The 19,819-nt window shown below is 42.6% G+C and overlaps 2 protein-coding genes across 2 annotated transcripts in view; one reads left to right on the plus strand and one right to left on the minus strand.

Moving 5' to 3' along the window:
• PDE6C (phosphodiesterase 6C, cGMP-specific, cone, alpha prime) overlaps positions 1-9,349 on the minus strand; it is a 52,080-nt gene extending 42,731 nt beyond the window's left edge. Inside the window, exons 1-4 of the mRNA XM_008588834.1 lie at positions 8,870-9,349; positions 2,987-3,139; positions 2,794-2,883; positions 1,693-1,833 (exon numbers count right to left, since the gene is read on the minus strand). Coding sequence (XP_008587056.1) covers positions 1,693-1,833; positions 2,794-2,883; positions 2,987-3,139; positions 8,870-9,349 — 864 coding nt within the window. The remainder of the gene's footprint in view (positions 1-1,692; positions 1,834-2,793; positions 2,884-2,986; positions 3,140-8,869) is intronic.
• Positions 9,350-19,418: 10,069 nt separating this feature from the next.
• Positions 19,419-19,819, plus strand: part of RBP4 (retinol binding protein 4, plasma) — a 9,178-nt gene continuing 8,777 nt past the window's right edge. Inside the window, exon 1 of the mRNA XM_008588835.1 lies at positions 19,419-19,771. Coding sequence (XP_008587057.1) covers positions 19,419-19,771 — 353 coding nt within the window. The remainder of the gene's footprint in view (positions 19,772-19,819) is intronic.

The raw sequence follows: 19,819 nt of genomic DNA on the forward strand, positions 1-19,819 counted from the left end.
CACACACACACACACACAAAACCTCAAAATGGACAAGACCTAAATGTAAAACACAAAACCATAAAAATGCTAGAAAATAACATAGGAGAAAATCTAGGTGAAATTGAGTTTGGCAAAACTTTTTAGATACAACACCAAAAGCACAATCCGAAAAGAAAGAATATTTAAAAATTTGACTTGTTGAAACTTAAAACTTCTATTTTGCAAAAGACACTGTTAGGAGAATGAAAAGATAAGCCACAGACTGTAAGAAAATATTTTCAAAACACGTTTGATAAAAGACTTGTACCCAAAATATACAAATAACCATTTGAAAGATAAGAAAATAACCCAATTAAAAAGTGGGCAAAAGATCTGAACAGACAGCTCACTAAAGGAGATATGCAAATAGGAAGTAAGCATATGAAAAGATGCTCCACATCATAAGTCACTATGGAATTGCAAATCAAAACCACAATCTGATACCACTACACACCTGTTAATATGGCTAAAAACCAAAATACCGACATCACCAACTGCTGGTGATAATGTGGAGCAACAGGAACTCCCATTCATTGTGGGTGTACATGCCAAACAGTACAGTGACGCTGGAAGACAGTCTGGCAGTTTCTTACAGAGATAAACATGATCTTATCATGCGATCCAGTGATTGCCCTTTTTGGTATTTACCAAAATTAATTGAAAACTTATGTACACACAAAAACTTACACAATGTTTATAGCAGCTTTATTCACAATCGCCAAAAATTAGAAGCCACCAAGATATCCTTTGATACACAAATGGATAAACAAACTACTGTAGAATCAAATATTATTCAGTGATAAAAAGAAATAAGCTATCAAGCCATGAAGAGACATGAAGGAAACTTAAATGCATACTGATAAGTGAAAGAAGTCAGCCCAAAAAAGCTACACACTGTATAATTCCAACACTATGACATTCTGGAAAAGGCAAAAGTATAGAGATAGTAAAAATAATCAGTGGTTGCAAGGGGCTTGGAGGGGGAGAAGGAGGGTTGAAGAGGTGGAACACAGAGGATTTTTAGGGCACTGAAACTATTCTGTATGATACTGTAATAGCAGATATATGACATTATGCATTTGTCAAAACTCATAGAACTGTGCAACCCGAATAAACAGAGTAAACCCTAATGTAAACTTTGGACTTTAATAATTATGTATAAGTTTTGATTCAGCAACTATAACAAACACACCACACTAATGCAAGATGTTAACAGTAGAAGAAACCTGAGTTGGACGGAGGCAGGGGCGGAGGAAGGTGTACATGGGAACTCTGTACTTTCTGCTCAATTTTTCTGTAATACCACACTAATGCAAGATGTTAACAGTAGAAGAAACCTGAGTTGGACAGAGGCAGGGGCGGAGGAAGGTGTACATGGGAACTCTGTACTTTCTGCTCAATTTTTCTGTAAACCTAACCGGCTCTAAATAGGAAAGCCTATTAATTAATTCAAAAAAGAAAAAAGACTTGCTGAGGACACACACAGCTAGGAAGTGGAAAAGCCAAGATTCAAACCTATATCTTTTTTGCTCCAAAAAGCACACTTGTACCTCTGATCTTGTGATCTACCATGACTAATTATTTACGTAGTGAATCCATTTTTTAAGGATCACATTTCATGTGGTGTATATTGTACAGGTGACTTTAGGTGAGACAAAAGGCAATGAGGACCTTCTCCTTGGTCATGTCCAGCAGTCCGACGGAGTAGCGTTCGCAGTTCAGATATGTTCTGACTGTGTAGAGCGCCTTGTGAAACTGTCGCTCAACATCTGTGAGCTCCTCAAACACTTTATTGGCTGACCACATGAGGATCTGAAAGTAGATATTAGAAAGAAAACAGTTAAAATACATTATGGAGAGACAGAGCATTAGCCAAAAGAAACCATTAGGTGCCTGAAATAAAATGAATACATGTCACCAGACAGTGTGATTCTATTGTCAAACATGTATACATCCAACAAACTACTCAGATTCTCTAAGTGGGATGATGAGTAGATCTTTGCAAGGGTGTGGGTTTATGAAGGGGGAGAAGCCATGATTGGTCCCCATTGCCCAAATGTTTTGGCTCCAAAGGGCAAGTGCCCTAAAATTAGATGCAGAGACAGTCTCTGGGCACAGGGTCCAGCACTGGTGGCCCACTGGATCCTGCTGGTCCTCGTGGAGAGAAAGCCACATGTCTCCTTTGGTGCATCCTGAGCTAGTCAGAGGTAACTTCCCCTGGAGAGTTAGAATGGGAAGGAACCCTGGAAGCTCTCCATCCCAGCCTCCATCCCTGCATTGTACTGATGAGGAAACAGGTCCAGAGAGTGGGCCAGACTCAGGTATCCTGGCTTCCTATCCTGTTATTTCTCCTTCTGCCTCTGGAAGCAACAGACTTCAGAGGAGTGATTTGCTCCTCAAATCAATGCCTTTACTATGACCTGGGAACTGCTAAGAGCTTTATGTGAGAGCCGATGACTGTTTAATAGTCACGAAAACTATGTGAAGTAGGTGCTATAATTATCATCGCCATCTCATAGGGGAAGAAACCAAGGCCACCCAGGATACAGACCAGAGAAAGCCAAGCCAGCTGTGCATACAGATGGAGGGTTGGGGAGGGCTCAGGGAGGACAGTGAGGGGGAAATCATGACAGGACACCTCGACTGAAGTTGGGGGATCTGCTCCGTGCAGCCTAAACCCCCGTAAGGGATAGACGGGGTCTGGGCTTGTCCCCCAGGGTCCCTTTGACAGAACAGGTCAGCACGGAGCAAGTAATGTCACCTTCCTTTTACCTGGCCTCTTCGGGATTCAACACTGTACAGGTAGTTGGTATGATGAAGTTTTAGGATGACAGAAACAAAGTTGAGGTATTTGGAAAAGACCTACAGATGGAAAAGAACAAATTATGGCTGTGACATCTTTTCTTTAGTTATGCAACAAATAAATTTCCTGAGCCTCTGACTGGATGCCCAGGGTCAGCCTTACCTCTTCATCCTGTTTGGAAAATTCAGATGCGTTTACTTTGTTAACTGCCATAACCACAGCGAGAACGTCCTTGCCCATCACAATTGGGGTTGCCAGCAAGTTCCTAGTGACGTAGCCTGATTGCTTGTCCATGAAGTCAGAGAAATGGCTGTTCTGAAAAAAAAATTATTCAAGTTTGCCAAAGTGGCACAGGATCATGCAGCAGTAGCTCTGGGAATGGTGACAGATCATTCTAATCCAAATTGTACTGACAGATAACCAGGGCCCCAGAACAGTGGTCCTGAGCAAACATTCCCACACCACCAACCATTCTATGACTTCGTAGAATGAAATCCCTTGTTTCAGAATGAGCATTTCACACCTGAGCTATGGCCTATCTAGGTCAGGCTGAGGTTGGGCCAGGAGAAAAGAGGTGCTGTCACAGCCCAGTGGAAAGTGTGGTGCTAGGAAGAGGCGGGGTAGGCACGGGGTCACAACCGACAGAAAGTGTGTGCAAGGAAGGAGAGCCCGGCTGGGATCACAAACATAGTTCACAGAGCTCTTCTCTTAAATTACAAAAGTAAACCATGCACCTGACACCAGTCAACCCATGCACATAACATAAAGAAAAAATAATTCCCTTAAAGTCCTTCCGATCTCACCTATAGAAGGAAATTAGAGTTAACGACTTGGTATGTCTCCTTCTATGCCTTTTTCTATGCTTGAACAAAACTTTTTATTTTCTATTTTTTATAACATTTCCTTTTCTTTTTTTTTTTTTTTTCCCTTTTGTCTTTTTTCGTGACCGGCAACGGATCGCAACCCTCAGTGTCGTTCCCGTACCGGACCGGGACCGGCAACGGGATCACAACCCTCGGCGTTGCACCCGCACCTTGCTCAGCCAGTGAGCGGGAACCGGTCTGTATGTGGGATCCGAACCCTCAGCGGGAGTGCTACCGCGCTCCCAAGCGGTGCACTGTAGCAAGCAGTGCGCCACTGGGCCAGCCCATAACATTTCCTTTTCTAATTTTATATAACACTTGAATCACTTAACAATGCCTTGTGGACTTCCCTCGAGACCGATGCGCGTGGATGTGAACTCGTCTCTGACGTTCGTGCACACTGCTGCACCCTGGAGGCTCTGAGACCCCGCCAGTGTCCTCTACTGATTCCGTCTGTTTATCGTTTTCCCCACTACGAACACACCGCACTAATCATTCCTTTATTTTTACGTTTCCCAGAGTGGAAATCCCTTCTGATGGATCAACAGGTATAAGTTGTTTTTATTTATAGACATGACTTTTGTGAAAGGTTGAAATTCATATTCCCACTGACCCAGTGTGTGCAGATTCCAAGACTTTATACAGACTCACTGAATCGTAATCTAAAGTGGAATCTGTACTTTTAAGTGCCCCAGATAATTCTGATGCTCAACCCAATGGGTGCGTCACTCCTATGGAGGATCCCTAGAGGTAGCACCAGTCACAGAGAAAATGTGTGGGATGCTAAGACAATCACATGCAGCTTCTTACCCCAGATCTCTTCTATACCTTTCCCAAAGTGGAAACACAAACCAGCCATTTATTTAGGAGGCAGCATTGTGTAATGGTGAGGAAGGTTCTGGAGTCAGACTTCCTCGGCTGAAACCAGGTCTCGATTTACTAGCTGTGTGATCCTGAGCATGTTACTTACCCTCTGTGTCCCAGTTTTCTCATCTGAAACTAGGGATGATGACACTATCTACTGCCTGGAGTGTCTGATGTGAAACAGAAAAACACAGTATTGGTAGAGCACTTGGAAAAGTGTCTGGCACACAGTGGGTGCTCAATAAACACCGAGAAAAGAAACCTGGGACTTTTTTGGGCCTTCCTGGATGAGAAGTAGTTCTCTTTTGCAATTACCATTTTGCTTCTGGTTTTAGCTTTTCCAACCAATTCTAATCACTGAAGAAATGAGATGCCCTTTGCTGGATGTAGGCCTCCTATGCCTGGGAGCGCCCTTCCTCTGAGGGCCAGCACTCTGCCCCAGCCACCAAGAGCCATGTTTCTTTCCTGACCGCTTTATCTGTTACTTCTCTTTGCTTTCTGCAGCATCGTCACCCTCAGGACAAGATGTCTCTGGACTTTGTTAGATTTTTTTCCCTTAATCCACTACTTGTCTAGGCCAGCTCACATTCTGTTTTCTTCCTACCTATTACAGATTGTGATTATCTTTGTTTACACAGCAATCCTGGGTTCTGAAGGAACAATCGAAATGCTACCACAAACACGCACCCTGAGATGAAATCAGGCAGCATTTTTCTGCAAATACATTTCACTCTACAGCTTCAGAACGTGATGCCATTTTATTCCAGATTCTAAGCATAAGGAAGTGTTCTTAAATTCTGTCGGCTGTTTTGAGAAAATGGCTTATAAGTTTCAAAATTTAATGCTTGCTTATTATTGCAACTGAAATCCCTGGATAAACCATCCATCAAATTACAGGGAAGGGAAGGCGAGGCTTTTTAATTTCTTATTTCCACTAGCTCAAACAATTCTTAGTGAGGTTTCTCTGAGTAAATCCTGTCCCTTCATGGCCCTTCTTCAAAGAAGCCCCTGAAGGCAACTGGAGAACATTGTTTAGAGCAGCAGGAGGCCTGATCCCTTCCTGGATCTCAGTATTTCTAAATCCTGATTAAACACCATTAACTTGTGAGATCAAGTAAAGGAAGAGAGACAAGGGGGAAAAAGGAGCATAAGCACCAGTTAATTATTGCAAACTTCGACCTTCTCCCATGGCTTTCTTTTAAACCACAGTCAGAATCAGGACCACCCATACAGTTAGTTAACGGACAGCTTTTCCAATAGAGAAAGAAACAATTATCTTGAAGGGGATATCTCCCAGTTTCCTGTTGTTGAAAGTCTTCCTGCCTTTAGCTTGTTTTAAAACAGGCGATACTCATTGACCCTTTTTCCACCACCCATACCCGGTCCCCACAGCCTTCCTGGCATAATGATAATATTATCATAGCTGTCACTTACTGAGCATCTCCTATGGGTCAGGCACTTTATGTACATTTCTCAGGTGCAGAAACTCAATTCATCACACAGTTACTAGGTTGAAGACCTGGATCTGCGTACAAGTCTGATGCCAAAACCCTCTTCCTATGCCATGTGGCTTTCCTGTTACCACCCTCATGGTCGCCCCAGCGTGGGGAGTATCTGGCTCTGATCTTTACCTAGGTGTGAGAAGTCTTTCGCTCATCTGCGCTCACAACGCTAACCAGAGAAAAGTCATGTGTAGTCAGTGGTGCAGTTATTGTCCCAGACCTGCACATCCTGACTGCCTGGCCTTGAGAAGATTCCTACTATATAGGATGGAAATAAAAATATGGTTCCTGCCGCCCCAACAGGGTCTTTGTCAGAATCAAATAAGATTAAGAATGAGAAAATCCTTTATAAGTTGTCCAGTGCAATGACAGGTGTAGAATTCATCAGAAATTTCATTTGAAACCTTGGTTCGGCCTCCTTTCTCATTGCAGATTTCATTGCTGCAGCCATAGCAAAGTGAAACTGCAGGGATGTGGGGTAGGGTGGAAAGAGCACCAGACACAGGGGCGGGAGCCCTTGACTCCAGCTCTTCTATTCACTGACATGTGCCATGGACTCCGGGGGAGATACAGCTCCTGTGACCCCACCATCCTGTCTGCCGCAGGACAGAGTTGGGCTAAAGACTTCCTAAGCCTTTCCATCCATAATATTCACAGTTGATTTGAAATTCACTTCCTCCTCCTGTATCTGCTCACCCAATAGACGGGTGGTTTTCAACATTGGCTGCATATTAGAATCACCTGGGGAACTTTGTAAAAATACTAATGCCTGCATCCCAACCACTGAGAATGTGCTGTCATTGGACTATTGAGAATCTCAGACATGAATATTTTTGCAAAAGCTACCAATCTGAGTTTAATGTACAGCCAGAGTTGAAAAGCACTACTCTAAGGGGAAAAAGTGTCTAGAAGCAGGAGAAATAGAAAGCAAATGAGGCCTTTGTCTCCCCTCTGAGATCAGGAAGGTATCTATCTTCAATACAGCTTTCTCTGTCCCACCCAGAACAGCCAGGAGTCCTCAGGAAAGGGAGAAGGAAGAGACACCCCCTGCACATGAACTGCCTGCCCTGTCCATGCAGTGACGCTCACCGTGGACAGCTGCAGACCAAAACCGCCTCATCTTCTAAGCAGCTGCATTCTATTATTTTCTCCTCAACATGGAGAACTGGGGTGGTGTCATTAAAGTATCACAGCTGAAATCATTTTACCCAACGCTTCTTTTAAAAATTTTTGGAAAAAAAGCTCTCGGATGTAACTTTCTTAAGTTGGATGTGCTAGTCATTTTGGAGATGGGCTGGGTTGGAGACTGTCGAGAAGTATCTTCCCATGAGCAAGTCTCAGGGTGTAGGGACCTAGCCTTCCAGCTGGTGTCAAGAGAACTTTGACTTAAGGGCACACATCAGTTTAGTCACCTGAAGCAGCTGCAGTGGGCCTTAAAAGCAAACTTAAACTAGCTTAAACTTGCTGAAGGAAGAGGCATAAAGGACTGAGGACCGCCAACCATTGCCCCTGAGGGGTAGCCCTTGGTTGTTTGCCAAGTGTTGCTAATATTTGACAACTTTTGCACCTCCTGGGTCTTCACCACCCTCCTCCTGTAATCAGCTTCAGGAGGCATTTAGGGGATTATCTTCCTGCTGCTCCAGCTGCCCCTATTCACATCTGGTGATAGACCCCTGCACAGACAGCATTTCAGGGGCTGCTCCCTATACAACTCCATTCTGTCAAACTCCATCTCTCCCCTTTTGTTAATAGGAAATCATAATAATGGGACACATGCGCGGAGAAAGGGCTGCCAGGAGACACCCCAGGCTGGTACCCATGATTATTGCTGAGTGGAGGGATTATGGGTGATTAGCATTTTCTCCTTTTTGTTTATCTGTATTTTATAATTTTTCTAAAATGAATATATTTTGCAATGGTAAAAAAGAAGAGTTAATTTTTCTGTTTTTATAACAGGCACTACAATACCTTGTGTCTGTGCAGTATGCTGTTGATCCTCAGGAGGGTCCAAATGTCCCTTTTACATGACTGGAATTCATTCTGGATAGATCTGAGTTATGTGGGGCAGGGGGGCGGTCAATTGCACTTCACCACCTAAATTCACATTTGTAATGATGCAAACACATCACTTTCAAGTGGTATCATTTTTTCTTTTTGCACACTTGGTCTATAGATGAAAGAATCAATTTATGAGCCAATCCATCCCTAAGAACTGAATGTCCTCATAGGGTTGTGAATGAGAGTCCGGGAGAACAGTTAGCAAGTCTTGGCTCCTGGGCATGTGGCTGATCTCCCTGTCGGGGGCTTGCTTGCTGGTGTTATTCAGAAGGAAAGCCCCCAGAGCACTGGAGAAGGTACAGGCAGTGGGTGTGAAATGTACCTAGCCCAAGTTGGATTGCCTGATAAAATGCCAAACGTTGCATGGGACATACTTATACTAAAAAAAAAAAAGAAAAAAGTTCACTGTATCTAAAATTTAAGTTTGACTGGGTATCTTGTCTTTTAGGCAGTGGGTGTGAAATGTACCTAGCCCAAGTTGGATTGCCTGATAAAATGCCAAACGTTGCATGGGACATACTTATACTAAAAAAAAAAGAAAAAAGTTCACTGTATCTAAAATTTAAGTTTGACTGGGTATCTTGTCTTTTTATTTGCTAAATCTGGCATTCCTAGGCCTGGATGCTCCTCTTCCCTGAGGCCTGCATTCCCTGGGTTATAGCCGAACCAATGCCATAAGGATGGCGTCATCTCTCTTTCCCACTAGTGCCTCCCTCACTCTGCCAAGACATCTGCCCCACTGTCATAAGGCCACCTACCTTTTTCACATCTGGGACATTAAGGGTCTTCTTTGTGTGAGCAACCCAACCCACTATCCCGATGTCCAATGGAAACACAACTTCTTTATCAGGGCCCACCAGATTGTCCTCAAACTTGGAGGTGGGGGTGACATCCAGCAGCCTGGAAGCCACCTCTGGTGTGCCGTTGCGGGCCCGGCACACAAACATGCTGCAGCGGTCGGCGTGCAGCAGCTGGGCCAGCCTCTGCAGGACCTTGTGTGCCGCCAGCTCTGGGCTGCCCCCGTCCTCCTGCCCAGTCAGCAGCAGCTCCAAGCACACGGCTGACTCCTCCACCTGCGTCAGCTCAGGGAAGGACATGCTGGCCTGGACCGCCACCCGGCTGTTCTTGAAGATTTCTCCCAGAGTCTCCACCCGCAGCTTCCTATTGAAGTACTCCTTGGCGAACTGAGGGTTCTCCTCGAGGTATTGCTCCACAGCACCTTGGCTGATCTCACCCATGGTGTGGCTTGCTTCACTGCTGTTGTTCAGAAAGGAAGACCCTCAGAGCATCACCTGTGGCAGAGTAACAAGAAGAAGACACATCCTGGCCAAAATTACTGAGGAAACCCAAACTGGTACCTCACAGGACCCCCAAAGATCGAGCAGAATGGGTGCTTAGCAAAGCTTTCAAACTGCCTGTGCCTGCTGTGATGTGACAGGAGACACATACTGGCCAAAATTACTGAGGAAACCCAAACTGGTACCTCACAGGACCCCCAAATATCGAGCAGAATGGGTGCTTAGCAAAGCTTTCAAACTGCCTGTGCCTGCTGTGATGTGACAGAAGGCACTGGCTTAGGGTGGGATTCAGGAAGCAGAGGATTAAAGAGTTCTTCAGGACACTAAATCCCTAAGCATTATTAGCTCGTAAGTCCTCAGAGAATCCTCAGAGCATCTTAGATCAGCCGGCAAGTGGCAAGTTGAAGTGTCTTTTCCAGAAGAACAACTGACCATTGACTAATGTATGCAGCAAGGGAGAATCACGGACATATCCATTAATTACATGACGTTGGTACCAATTGGCAATTCAAATTGTTCTTGCATGAGAACTATATGAAATGAGACTATTTAGACCTCAGAAGTGCTGGTGTTTTTTGTTTGCTTGTTTATGCGACAACTTTAATGGACATTTGGGGTGACAGAAGGGTTTTGCATCATACAACATAAAAGCGTGAAAGTTGTCAGAATCAAAATGGAGTCACATGTGTCAAACTCTAACAAACTCTTAAAAAATAAATAAAGCTGGGAGCCTGAGAAGGGAGGGCCCTCAAGCACACAGGCCTATCATAAGAACTATTAAAAAGACTCTCTAAGCACATATGCCCGTAACAAAAACTTTTGCCAAGCACTTTTCAATCTGTAACTTGTGTAACTTGCTAAATGAGTCATAAGGACAGTTAGCCAGATGCAAAAGAACACTTGCCTGACAGTTTTTACTAATGAATTGGTGTCAACTCCTGCAATAAGCCCCTGAAACCAATGTTCTCTGTTTCAAAAACAAATTACGTGTCCTTTTCTCTTTTGCCTTTAAAAATCTGTGTCTTCCTTTGCCTCCTTGAATATACACATAGTTGACTATGGCATGCTGTTGCCATGGCAATGTTCTAGTCCCAGTTTAACTCATTATGCTTTCAGAGAGCCTCCTTCTGTTATTATTTAGGTTAACAAAAGTAAGTGTTAATCTTTCCTGTTCTTAAAAGTCCTTTGATCACCAGGTTGTTTGGCCTACATTTCTATTAGAACCCCACCTCTCAATCTCCCTCACTTTAGAAAGCTTGACCTGGGAAGTGTTTTAAAGGAACAAACCTTGGGCTTATTACTAAAGAGGTGAACACAGCAAAACATGTGCCTATGATCAAAGCCTAATCAAGCCACAAATTAAACAAAAACCTTTGTCAAGAGACGTGATTACAACCCGTGTGGTTGCTAACTGGGTTTTCTGCTAAGCATATTCGTTTGAATTCTGCAGTCAATAGTAATAGCCAGACATCATGCATTTTGCTCCAAGGTACAGTCTATTTATTCTACTAGACAATAGCTGTCTTGCCTGTTGCTAGGATCCTTAATGTCTCAGGGGCTACTGGCATGGAAAGAACACTTACCACTACTTAGTTTTGTTTAATGTTCAGTTTATTAAGCTTTTACCTCTATTAAGCACATTTCCCCAAATATTGAAACACTATTATGCAACTAATAAGTCAAACTACACATTTCATGAACCGGTTGTCTTGAATATTTAAATGCTGCTTTCAAACTTAATCAAGGTCTTTTAAGCATTTCAATAAAGTCACAAACCTAAAATGATAAATTCTCTTACATGAAAAACACATAACATGTTACAGTGACTCTAAAAATTATTACACTGACATTTAAGTTTCCTTAAAAAATAGCTACGTTATGCATTTAATTTAATTCTCTAAAGTTAAAGCATTACCTCACTAGAGTGATAATAATTTTATTAGTCACAAAGGAAAAAGAGATCCATTTAGGTCGCAGGTTCTGGTCATTAATTGAGAGATTCTTCGTTGGAACATGGTTTTCCCAGGGGAATGCAGCTCACACAGTGTTTGCTGAGCCACTTCTCATGGTTGAGCTTCTCCTGGTGCCCCAAAGCATCTTATCAGGTGCACACATTTTCTTGTACCTCCCTATGTCATCAGGTGCACACATTTTCTTTTTTTTTTTTTTTTTTTTTTTTTTTTTTTTTTTTTTTTTCATGAACCGGTTGTCTTGAATATTTAAATGCTGCTTTCAAACTTAATCAAGGTCTTTTAAGCATTTCAATAAAGTCACAAACCTAAAATGATAAATTCTCTTACATGAAAAACACATAACATGTTACAGTGACTCTAAAAATTATTACACTGACATTTAAGTTTCCTTAAAAAATAGCTACGTTATGCGTTTGATTTAATTCTCTAAAGTTAAAGCATTACCTCACTAGAGTGATAATAATTTTATTAGTCACAAAGGAAAAAGAGATCCATTTAGGTCGCAGGTTCTAGGTCATTAATTGAGAGATTCTTCGTTGGAACATGGTTTTCCCAGGGGAATGCAGCTCACACAGTGTTTGCTGAGCCACTTCTCATGGTTGAGCTTCTCCTGGTGCCCCAAAGCATCTTATCAGGTGCACACATTTTCTTGTACCTCCCTATGTCATCAGGTGCACACATTTTCTTTTTTTTTTTTTTTTTGTCTTTTGTCTTTTTTCCGTGTCCGGCAACGGATCGCAACCCTCAGTGTTGCCCCCGTACCGGACCGGGGACCGGCAACGGGATTGCAACCCTCAGTGTTGCTCCCGCGCCTCGCTCAACCAGTGAGCGGGAACCGGTCTGTATGTGGGATCCGAACCCTTGGGCGGGAGCGCCACCGCGCCTCCCAAGCGGCGCACTATCTAGTGCGCCACCGGGCCGGCCCCACACATTTTCTTGCACCTCCCTATGTCACGCCCAAGTCTAGTCTCAAGAAGGTCCTCCTCAGGTGACTATTTACTTCATAACATCCTATTCATTTAATTAGAGCACTGCAGAGGTGTTGTCAATCAAGTCACCCCCACCCCACATCGGACCATCATCTTCTAACACAGTTTTGGACACTTCTTCTACCTGGTTATTTTGAGTGACAATGGTACAGTTCCTTCTTCTCCCAAGAGTATGTGATGCGCTCACAATTCTCTGGTTCCATCCGTCTAACCAGAGAGAAACACATATTTGTATTCCATATGCAGATTTATACTTAAGAGGAAAAACAAAATACTCACATATGGTAATTTTCTCCTACTTATAAAAATGAAAATTAATTTGAAAAAGAAACATATTCTTTTAGTCAGCATTCGTTTTTATAACTACTCATAGATTCATTCATTTGCTCACTCTTTCAACACACATCTGCTGATTGTCCTTTATAAGCAAAGCGCCGTGCTAGCTACCACGGTAGAGACTTCATGTGCCCCTTACATGCTGCTTCTCTCCTCCCAGTTATATGGGAAGATTACTCTTTGCACTTCCTCCCCCGGTACAGCCATATGACTAACTTTGGCCAATGGATTGTGGGCAGAAATGTCACTTCTGGAGAGGAACAATTAATCATTAGTGTGAGACCCTTCAGCATTCTGCTCCCCATGCTGCCACATCAGTTTCAGATGGAGGGGCCTCCTGAATCCCAGAGGGAGGATGTTATGGGACAGAGGCCCAGGTGGAGGTAACAGCAGAAGCAACAGCTCAAGTGCAGGGTGATTTCGGGAGAACAGATAAATCTGGAAAGTCAGGCTGGGCTGAGATTACAGGGACCTCAAAGGATAGACTGAGGATTTTGAATCTTGGAAAATTTTTCAAGTGGGAAGTGACATTATTAAGGTTCTTCTTTACAAACCTAATCTGGTAGCACTGACCAAGATAAACTGTCAGAAAGAAGTATTAGACATTGGGATACAGATTAAGAAGCTGTATTGCATTTGGCTCATTATCAAACACCCTAAAAATGTGTATAGGCTTTGACCCTACAATTCTGCTTTTATAAATTTATCTTACAGAAATAATTAAGAATATATGTGATTCATAGAGTTACAAAGGTGCTTATCATAAGCGTGGTTATAAGAGACTAAAAATAGCCTAGATATTCAATAACAGGAGGTGAATGAATAAATGGCATTATTTCTACAGAATAAAAAACTGTACAGTAATAATAACACCATTGTTAAAGTCTATTAATGTCATGAACAAGTATTTATGATGCACAGTTAATTACAAAATAGTATTGCAGTATGATTCCATTAATACACACACATACACACACACAGAGGTATATACACCAAAAGTTGGCAGTATTCATTTCAAAGGGGTGGGATTCAAGACATTAATTATTTTCTTCTTTTTTGCTTACCTGATTTTTCTAAAGTATCTATAAAGAATATAATAATTTACATAATAAATAAATTCATTCATAAACAATGTTTTTAAGGCAATTTCCGTAGTCTATGGGTGAAGGTGCTTGGGAATGGAGAAGTAAAGGGCAGATGTGGGACACAATCTGGAGACAATTGATAGGATTGGGCAATTGATTAGTCAGAAGAAGCAAGAGGCTGGCCAGTTAACTCAGCTGGTTGGAGCGTGGTGCTGAAAACACCAAGGTCAAGGGTTTGGATCCCCATACCTGCCAGCCACCAAAAAAAAAAAAAAGAAAGAAAGAAAGAAAAAGCAAGCAAAAAAAAGGGGTCACTGGTGGCAACTCTGAGTATTTGAGTATTATGGACTGAATGTGCCCCCCCCCCAAATTCGTCTGTTGAAATACTAATCCCCAAGGTGATGGCATTAGGAGGCGGGGCCCTTGGGAGGTGATCAGGTCCTGAGGGTGGAGCCCTCATAAATGGGGTTAAGTGCCCTTATAAAAGGGACCCCAGAGAGCACTCTAGTTCTCTTTCTACCACGTGGGATACGATGAGAAGATGGCAGTCTGCAGCCTGCAGGAGGAAGAGGGTCCTCACCAGAGCCCACCGTGCTGGCACCCTACCTCGGACTTCCAGCCCCCAGAACTGTGAGAAATAAATTTCTGTTGTTGGCCCCCCAGTCTGGGGTACATCGTTATAGCCACCTGAAATAAGACAAATGACATTTTTATCAAGGAAAGATTTTCCATGGGACATATTAGAAGCCTGCCTGTCAGCACACACACACATGTCTTTTTCTTTCTCTCCCATCCTTGACCGAGTCCCATGACTCCCACTTCTCTCCTCCTTGGGTGGTCCTCTGCAGAGCTTCTGCCCCTGATGGCAAGATGTCTCTTATCGGTTGGTCCTACGGTGTCTCTTACTGGCCATTCACTCCTAGTCGTGGAAAAAACAAAATCAATTTAAGAAAATGTCATATTTTAAAATAAAAAATTACCAAACGAATCACTTAAATGAACTTTTAACATTACAAAATAACTGTTGACTTTATTAAGCTTCACTGTTTAATTTTTATGTCAGCACTTCTAGTTCATTTAAAGCATAGATTGGGTTTTTCTTGTTTGTTTTTACTTACTTATTTTTTTGTCCTTTTTTTTTTTTTTTTGAGACCGGCCGCACCGCGCTCAGCCAGTGAGCGCCCCGGCCATCCCTATATAGGATCTGAACCCGCGGCGGGAGCGCTGGCTCCCAGCGCCGCACTCTCCCGAGTGTGCCACAGGCTTGGCCCTTTGTTTGTTTGTTTTTAATAGAGTATTAACTGGTGGGGAGAATGAGGAAAAAAGTACAGATCTTAGATGCTATAGACACTGACATTCAATTTATTTAGATAAAACATCTTTGAAACTCAGTGTGAAAACTCCATTCTGTTTACATAAATTTTTTATTTAGAAATATAAGCCACATGGTAATGATAATAAGAATATTTTACATATATAATATATACTCTGTGCCAGACACTCTCTGCAGATTGTTATGCATATTATCTCATTTAATTTTTAAAATAATCTTATGAGGTAGGTACGATTATCATCTTTTACAGGTGAGATATTGAAGCAAAGAGAAGTTAAATAACTTGCCCAAACTCACACAGCTAGTAAGTGATAGTAACCTACCCTAAAACTACTAGTCTAAATATGATTAAATTAAAAGCACACCTATGAGATGAACAAGACATCATACCAACTGCCATAGAGGAATATATAAAGACCCTTTCTTTAAGAAATTTAAAATCTAGATAAATATCATAAAATATTAAATACTAACACATGAGTTAAATAAAAATTCCAGGCAATCTTTTAAAAAACCTACAGATGTACCAAAGAATAGTTTAACTCCCTTAAACTTTCTGTTTAACAAGGTGACATATCTCAGTAGTATTCTATATAAATGAGCTCATGCGATATTTCTTTCCATCGTTGCTAAATTTTCCACTGCAGTTAACAATTCCTTCAGGAAATTATGCTTATATAATAGCCCAAAAACATGCACATGAAGTTGAAGCACCAATACAGAATTAACAACATTATCCTGGGTTAACATAGTGAAAGAAAGTGAGCCAAGATGCCAGTACTGTTCAAGCTTCATTAAAGAAAGAAACCTACCGGGCTGTACTCAAACTGGAGGACAGCCCGGGGCTGCCCTGAAAATGCGGGACAGCTGCAACAATGGGACTGTGAGAGTTTATATTAGCTGTTGGGTGAGAAATGTACGGGGGGAGGGACCTTAGGTTGATGTAACTGGGTGGAGAACTGTGCCAATGTAGAAGCCAGAAAGTTGTTTCTATGTCAGGAGGCTTCTCTAAAAGGAAGGGGAAGGGGCTTGGTGCTGGAGTGGAAGACAAGGCCAGTGGCTATTTTGTGCTGGAGCTTATTGTGTGCACAATGGCGCAGGCCATGTCCAAAATCCATCACTTAGTGCATTTCAGATCATTATACTGAACCTGCTCTTCAGCTCCACCCTAGTCAGAGTCTCTGTTCCTACAATTATCCATCTCTGAAAGTCACCCCTATATTCAGGGACTTCCAGCACATCCTGAGAGCCAACCGTAAAGGGCTCTTGATCTGCACCTGTGCTCTCCAGACTTCTCTGCCTGTGCCTAACTGATAGGTATGACCAGGTAGCTCAGAGGCAATTCAGTTGGTGGGACCTATATTACTTCCATCTAAATTGATGAGATTGACTGATGTCTTTATGACCATTGAAAAAACCTTATAGAAAAAATTAGTTTGACTCTTTGTACCTAAAAACATTGGCTGGCTAACTAAACGTATCATTCCTCAGCCAATTATTTTGGCATCTTTTAAATGCAGTCAGAAGATAAATGCTGCCCAATTTCTTTGTTTTTCATTTTTCTTAGCCTCTTTGTGGGGATGTAGATGTAAATATTACTTTGTATAAAATGGAGCTGGTTGGAAATGCTTAATTTTTGTGAGGGTAAAAACATAAATATCTTGCCTTAGCTCTTCTCTCAATTATTGCAAAACATTGTTCAATATTTTTGAGGAGTTAGTCACTTGTTTGTTGTTGTCAGTGTTAGAGTAAAAACTTCTGTTACTGGTAATCCCCCAAATCTCAGTAGTTTAACACAATGGAATTTTATTTCTCATTTACATAAAGTCAGTCACTAGTGGGGACCCAGGCTGATGGAGGCTCCACCAGCAGCAGATGAGAGATGAAAAAAGGGCACATGAAAGATTCAACAGGCAGCTTTTGTGAGCCCTGTCTGGGTCTGACATATAGCACATTCCATTGACCGGAACTTTGAACTTCAGTTTATGGCTTTATAAAACTTTGGGAAGAGCTTTGGGGCAGGGGAGGCAGGGGCTGGCAGATACCGTCCTCAACGCTACATTATGAATGGGAAGTGCAAATTTTTTGCTGAAAGGACAAGTAACTACCTCTGCTAAAAGTGCTAAATCCTGAGAAATTATATATTAGAAAGGGTGACCTCTGGCCAGGTCTTTTAAAATAAATGTTTTATGAAGCTTACATAAACTGATTAATTTCAGTAAAAGAAGTTAAATCAATATTTATTGATCGAGAATGACTATGTGCAAATCCCTTGATACATCTGGTGGGGAAGTTGGGAGAGAGGGAATGGATACCAAGATGAATGAAACATGGTCTGTCTTTCCATGATGTATAGCAAGGAAATGAACTTTTGTGTACTTTACATGCAATCCATAAGATGTTATTTCAAACATAATTTTACTTATAGAAAAAAAGCAAGAAATAAAGAAATGTTTTAGTTCTTGGGTTGGATAACAAGTTCATAGATGATCATTAAATGATTATGTTTTATAACAAAAAAAAGAAAGAAAACTGTGAAGAAAATATTTGTTTCATTTTCTGATTAAATATTTTCACTGTTGAAAATTTGAAAAATACAAAAAGGTACAAAGAAAAACAAACTTTAAACATCCTAATCCTATGTATATGTATATTTAAAAAGTTATTTTAATGAGGATAAATTTCAAAGCACTGAAGTTTAAAAACATCAGTTGACCTGAATTCACGTATTTGTAATCATGAAGCAATCTGAGAGAGAACGCCAAAATAAACTTTTTCTTTGCTGGTATCTGGAACACCAAGTTACATAATTTATCATTAAAAGAGGGAGGGAGGGAAGGAGGGGAAGGGGGAGAAGAGAGATACAGAAAGACAGACAGACAGAAAAAGGAAGAGGAGGGGGAGGAATGGTAACATCAGCTTTTAAATACCTAGAAAATAAGTGAAAACATGTTGCCACAAAAACAATCACCATAAAAATGTGTTGAAATCCCCTACATTTATTCAACACACAGTGTGTTGCAAGGACTAACAGAATGTGTTCTAGGAGAAATGGTTGAAAAGCCAGGGGGTATCAGAAGAACTTTTCTGTCCGAAGGCAACTGGGCTAAGCCCGGAGCCCTTCATCACTGGAGGAATTGGAGCAGAAACTGGAAGACCTCTCTTGTGGAATGTCAAAGAGGGGATCCAAGCACTGGATGGGGGATAGAGAGGTGTCCTAAAGTCCCTTCCCACCCAGGGTACATAGAGAGGTACCACATATATGGCCAAATACATGGTTCCTGCAGGAGGGGCTCTGGAGCAGACCTTATTTGAGTTGTCTGGAATCATACATCCTTTGACAAAACTGGCACAACCAGAAGATCTCCTACTTAGCTTGCTGGCCAGAAACAGGCATTCCTAACTCAGAGCAGTAAGGAGTTAAATGCATCATTGGAACCCCAGGGACAGCTGGGACTCAGACGGGTGCAGGAGTGGAAAGGGAGGTGGAAAGTGGAAGCAGAAACCAGACAGGCAGAAGTGCAAAAAGTTACAGGACGCTGAAGGAAGCCACAGGTGTCTTCTCAGAGGGCTCAGCAGTGGCCCCAGTGACCTATGTAAAGGGCTGTTCTAAGGACAGTCAACTTATTTCTCTGGAGGCGACCTTCCTCTTCCCCACTTCTTATTTCGGGTCTGGTTGCAGCAAAATGATCCAAATTCACCTTGGTTCTTTCCAATTTGGGCCATGGAGATACAACTGATATTGTATGGAAGGAATCTTAGGAAGAGATGTTTCTTTGCTGTATCATTAATCCTCATTCAGTCAAAAGCTACATCTTCCGACTGCTTTGATGAGATTAGTGGAGCTCTTTAACTTTGAATGCAAAGAGAAAAGCAATCTGGTCAGTAAATCGTGCCGTTAGGTGGGCAAAATACCTTAACTAGTCCCAGCATGTGGACAGTTGACTATTAACCATTGGCCTTGTGGAATACCGCTCACTCCCTCCTTTGTCCACTCCTCAGCCAGCTCACCTTGGCTGTTTTGAAAACAAAATTCCAATATGGCTTTGAAATAAAATTGCATCATAAACAATTGGTAGGTGTCTTTCCAAGTGGTTTCAGGGAAGTGCCACAGAGTAAAAAGGTGACCACCGAGGCCGCTAAAATATTTCCTGTCCTGACCAGGGTTGCGTTTCTGGAGAATATTTAACAGGGAGGGTTTTAGTGCACTTAAAGATGTTGAAACTAAAGAACAAATATTGACGCAAAGGGCACCAAAACGCTCCTGAAAGAGTAAAATACACCCTTTATAAAATGAAAAACCACTTGTCCAAATTATTCCCAAACCCCTGCACAGCTGGCCCTCAGAGGGCGGAGGGGCCAATTTGGCACGGCCAGGGCCCGGGCGCTGATACACCAGGCAGCGCCATAGGTCTCCTCTCGCCCTGTGAGGCCACCGCCTTCCCTGCCAGGCCAACTTGGGCTCCCAGCCAGAGCAACCGTGCCCGGAGGCCACCCCAAGCCGCAGCTGGCGACCGCTGGCACAAGCGCTGGGTGACCGAGGCAGGGCTTGGCCCCGCGGCTCGTCGCCGCTGGAGAGCTTGGCCCCGCCGAGGCCACCCCGCGCGGCAGCTCCAGCGAGCGACCCTCCCCGCGCCCGGGCGGCGGTGAGTCAGGGCGCGTGATGCAAGTGCCGGCCCTGCCAGCCCTGCTGT

The sequence above is a fragment of the Galeopterus variegatus genome, unplaced genomic scaffold (assembly GCF_000696425.1).
Source record: "Galeopterus variegatus unplaced genomic scaffold, G_variegatus-3.0.2 Scaffold5056, whole genome shotgun sequence".
Classification (NCBI taxonomy): Eukaryota; Metazoa; Chordata; class Mammalia; order Dermoptera; family Cynocephalidae; genus Galeopterus; species Galeopterus variegatus.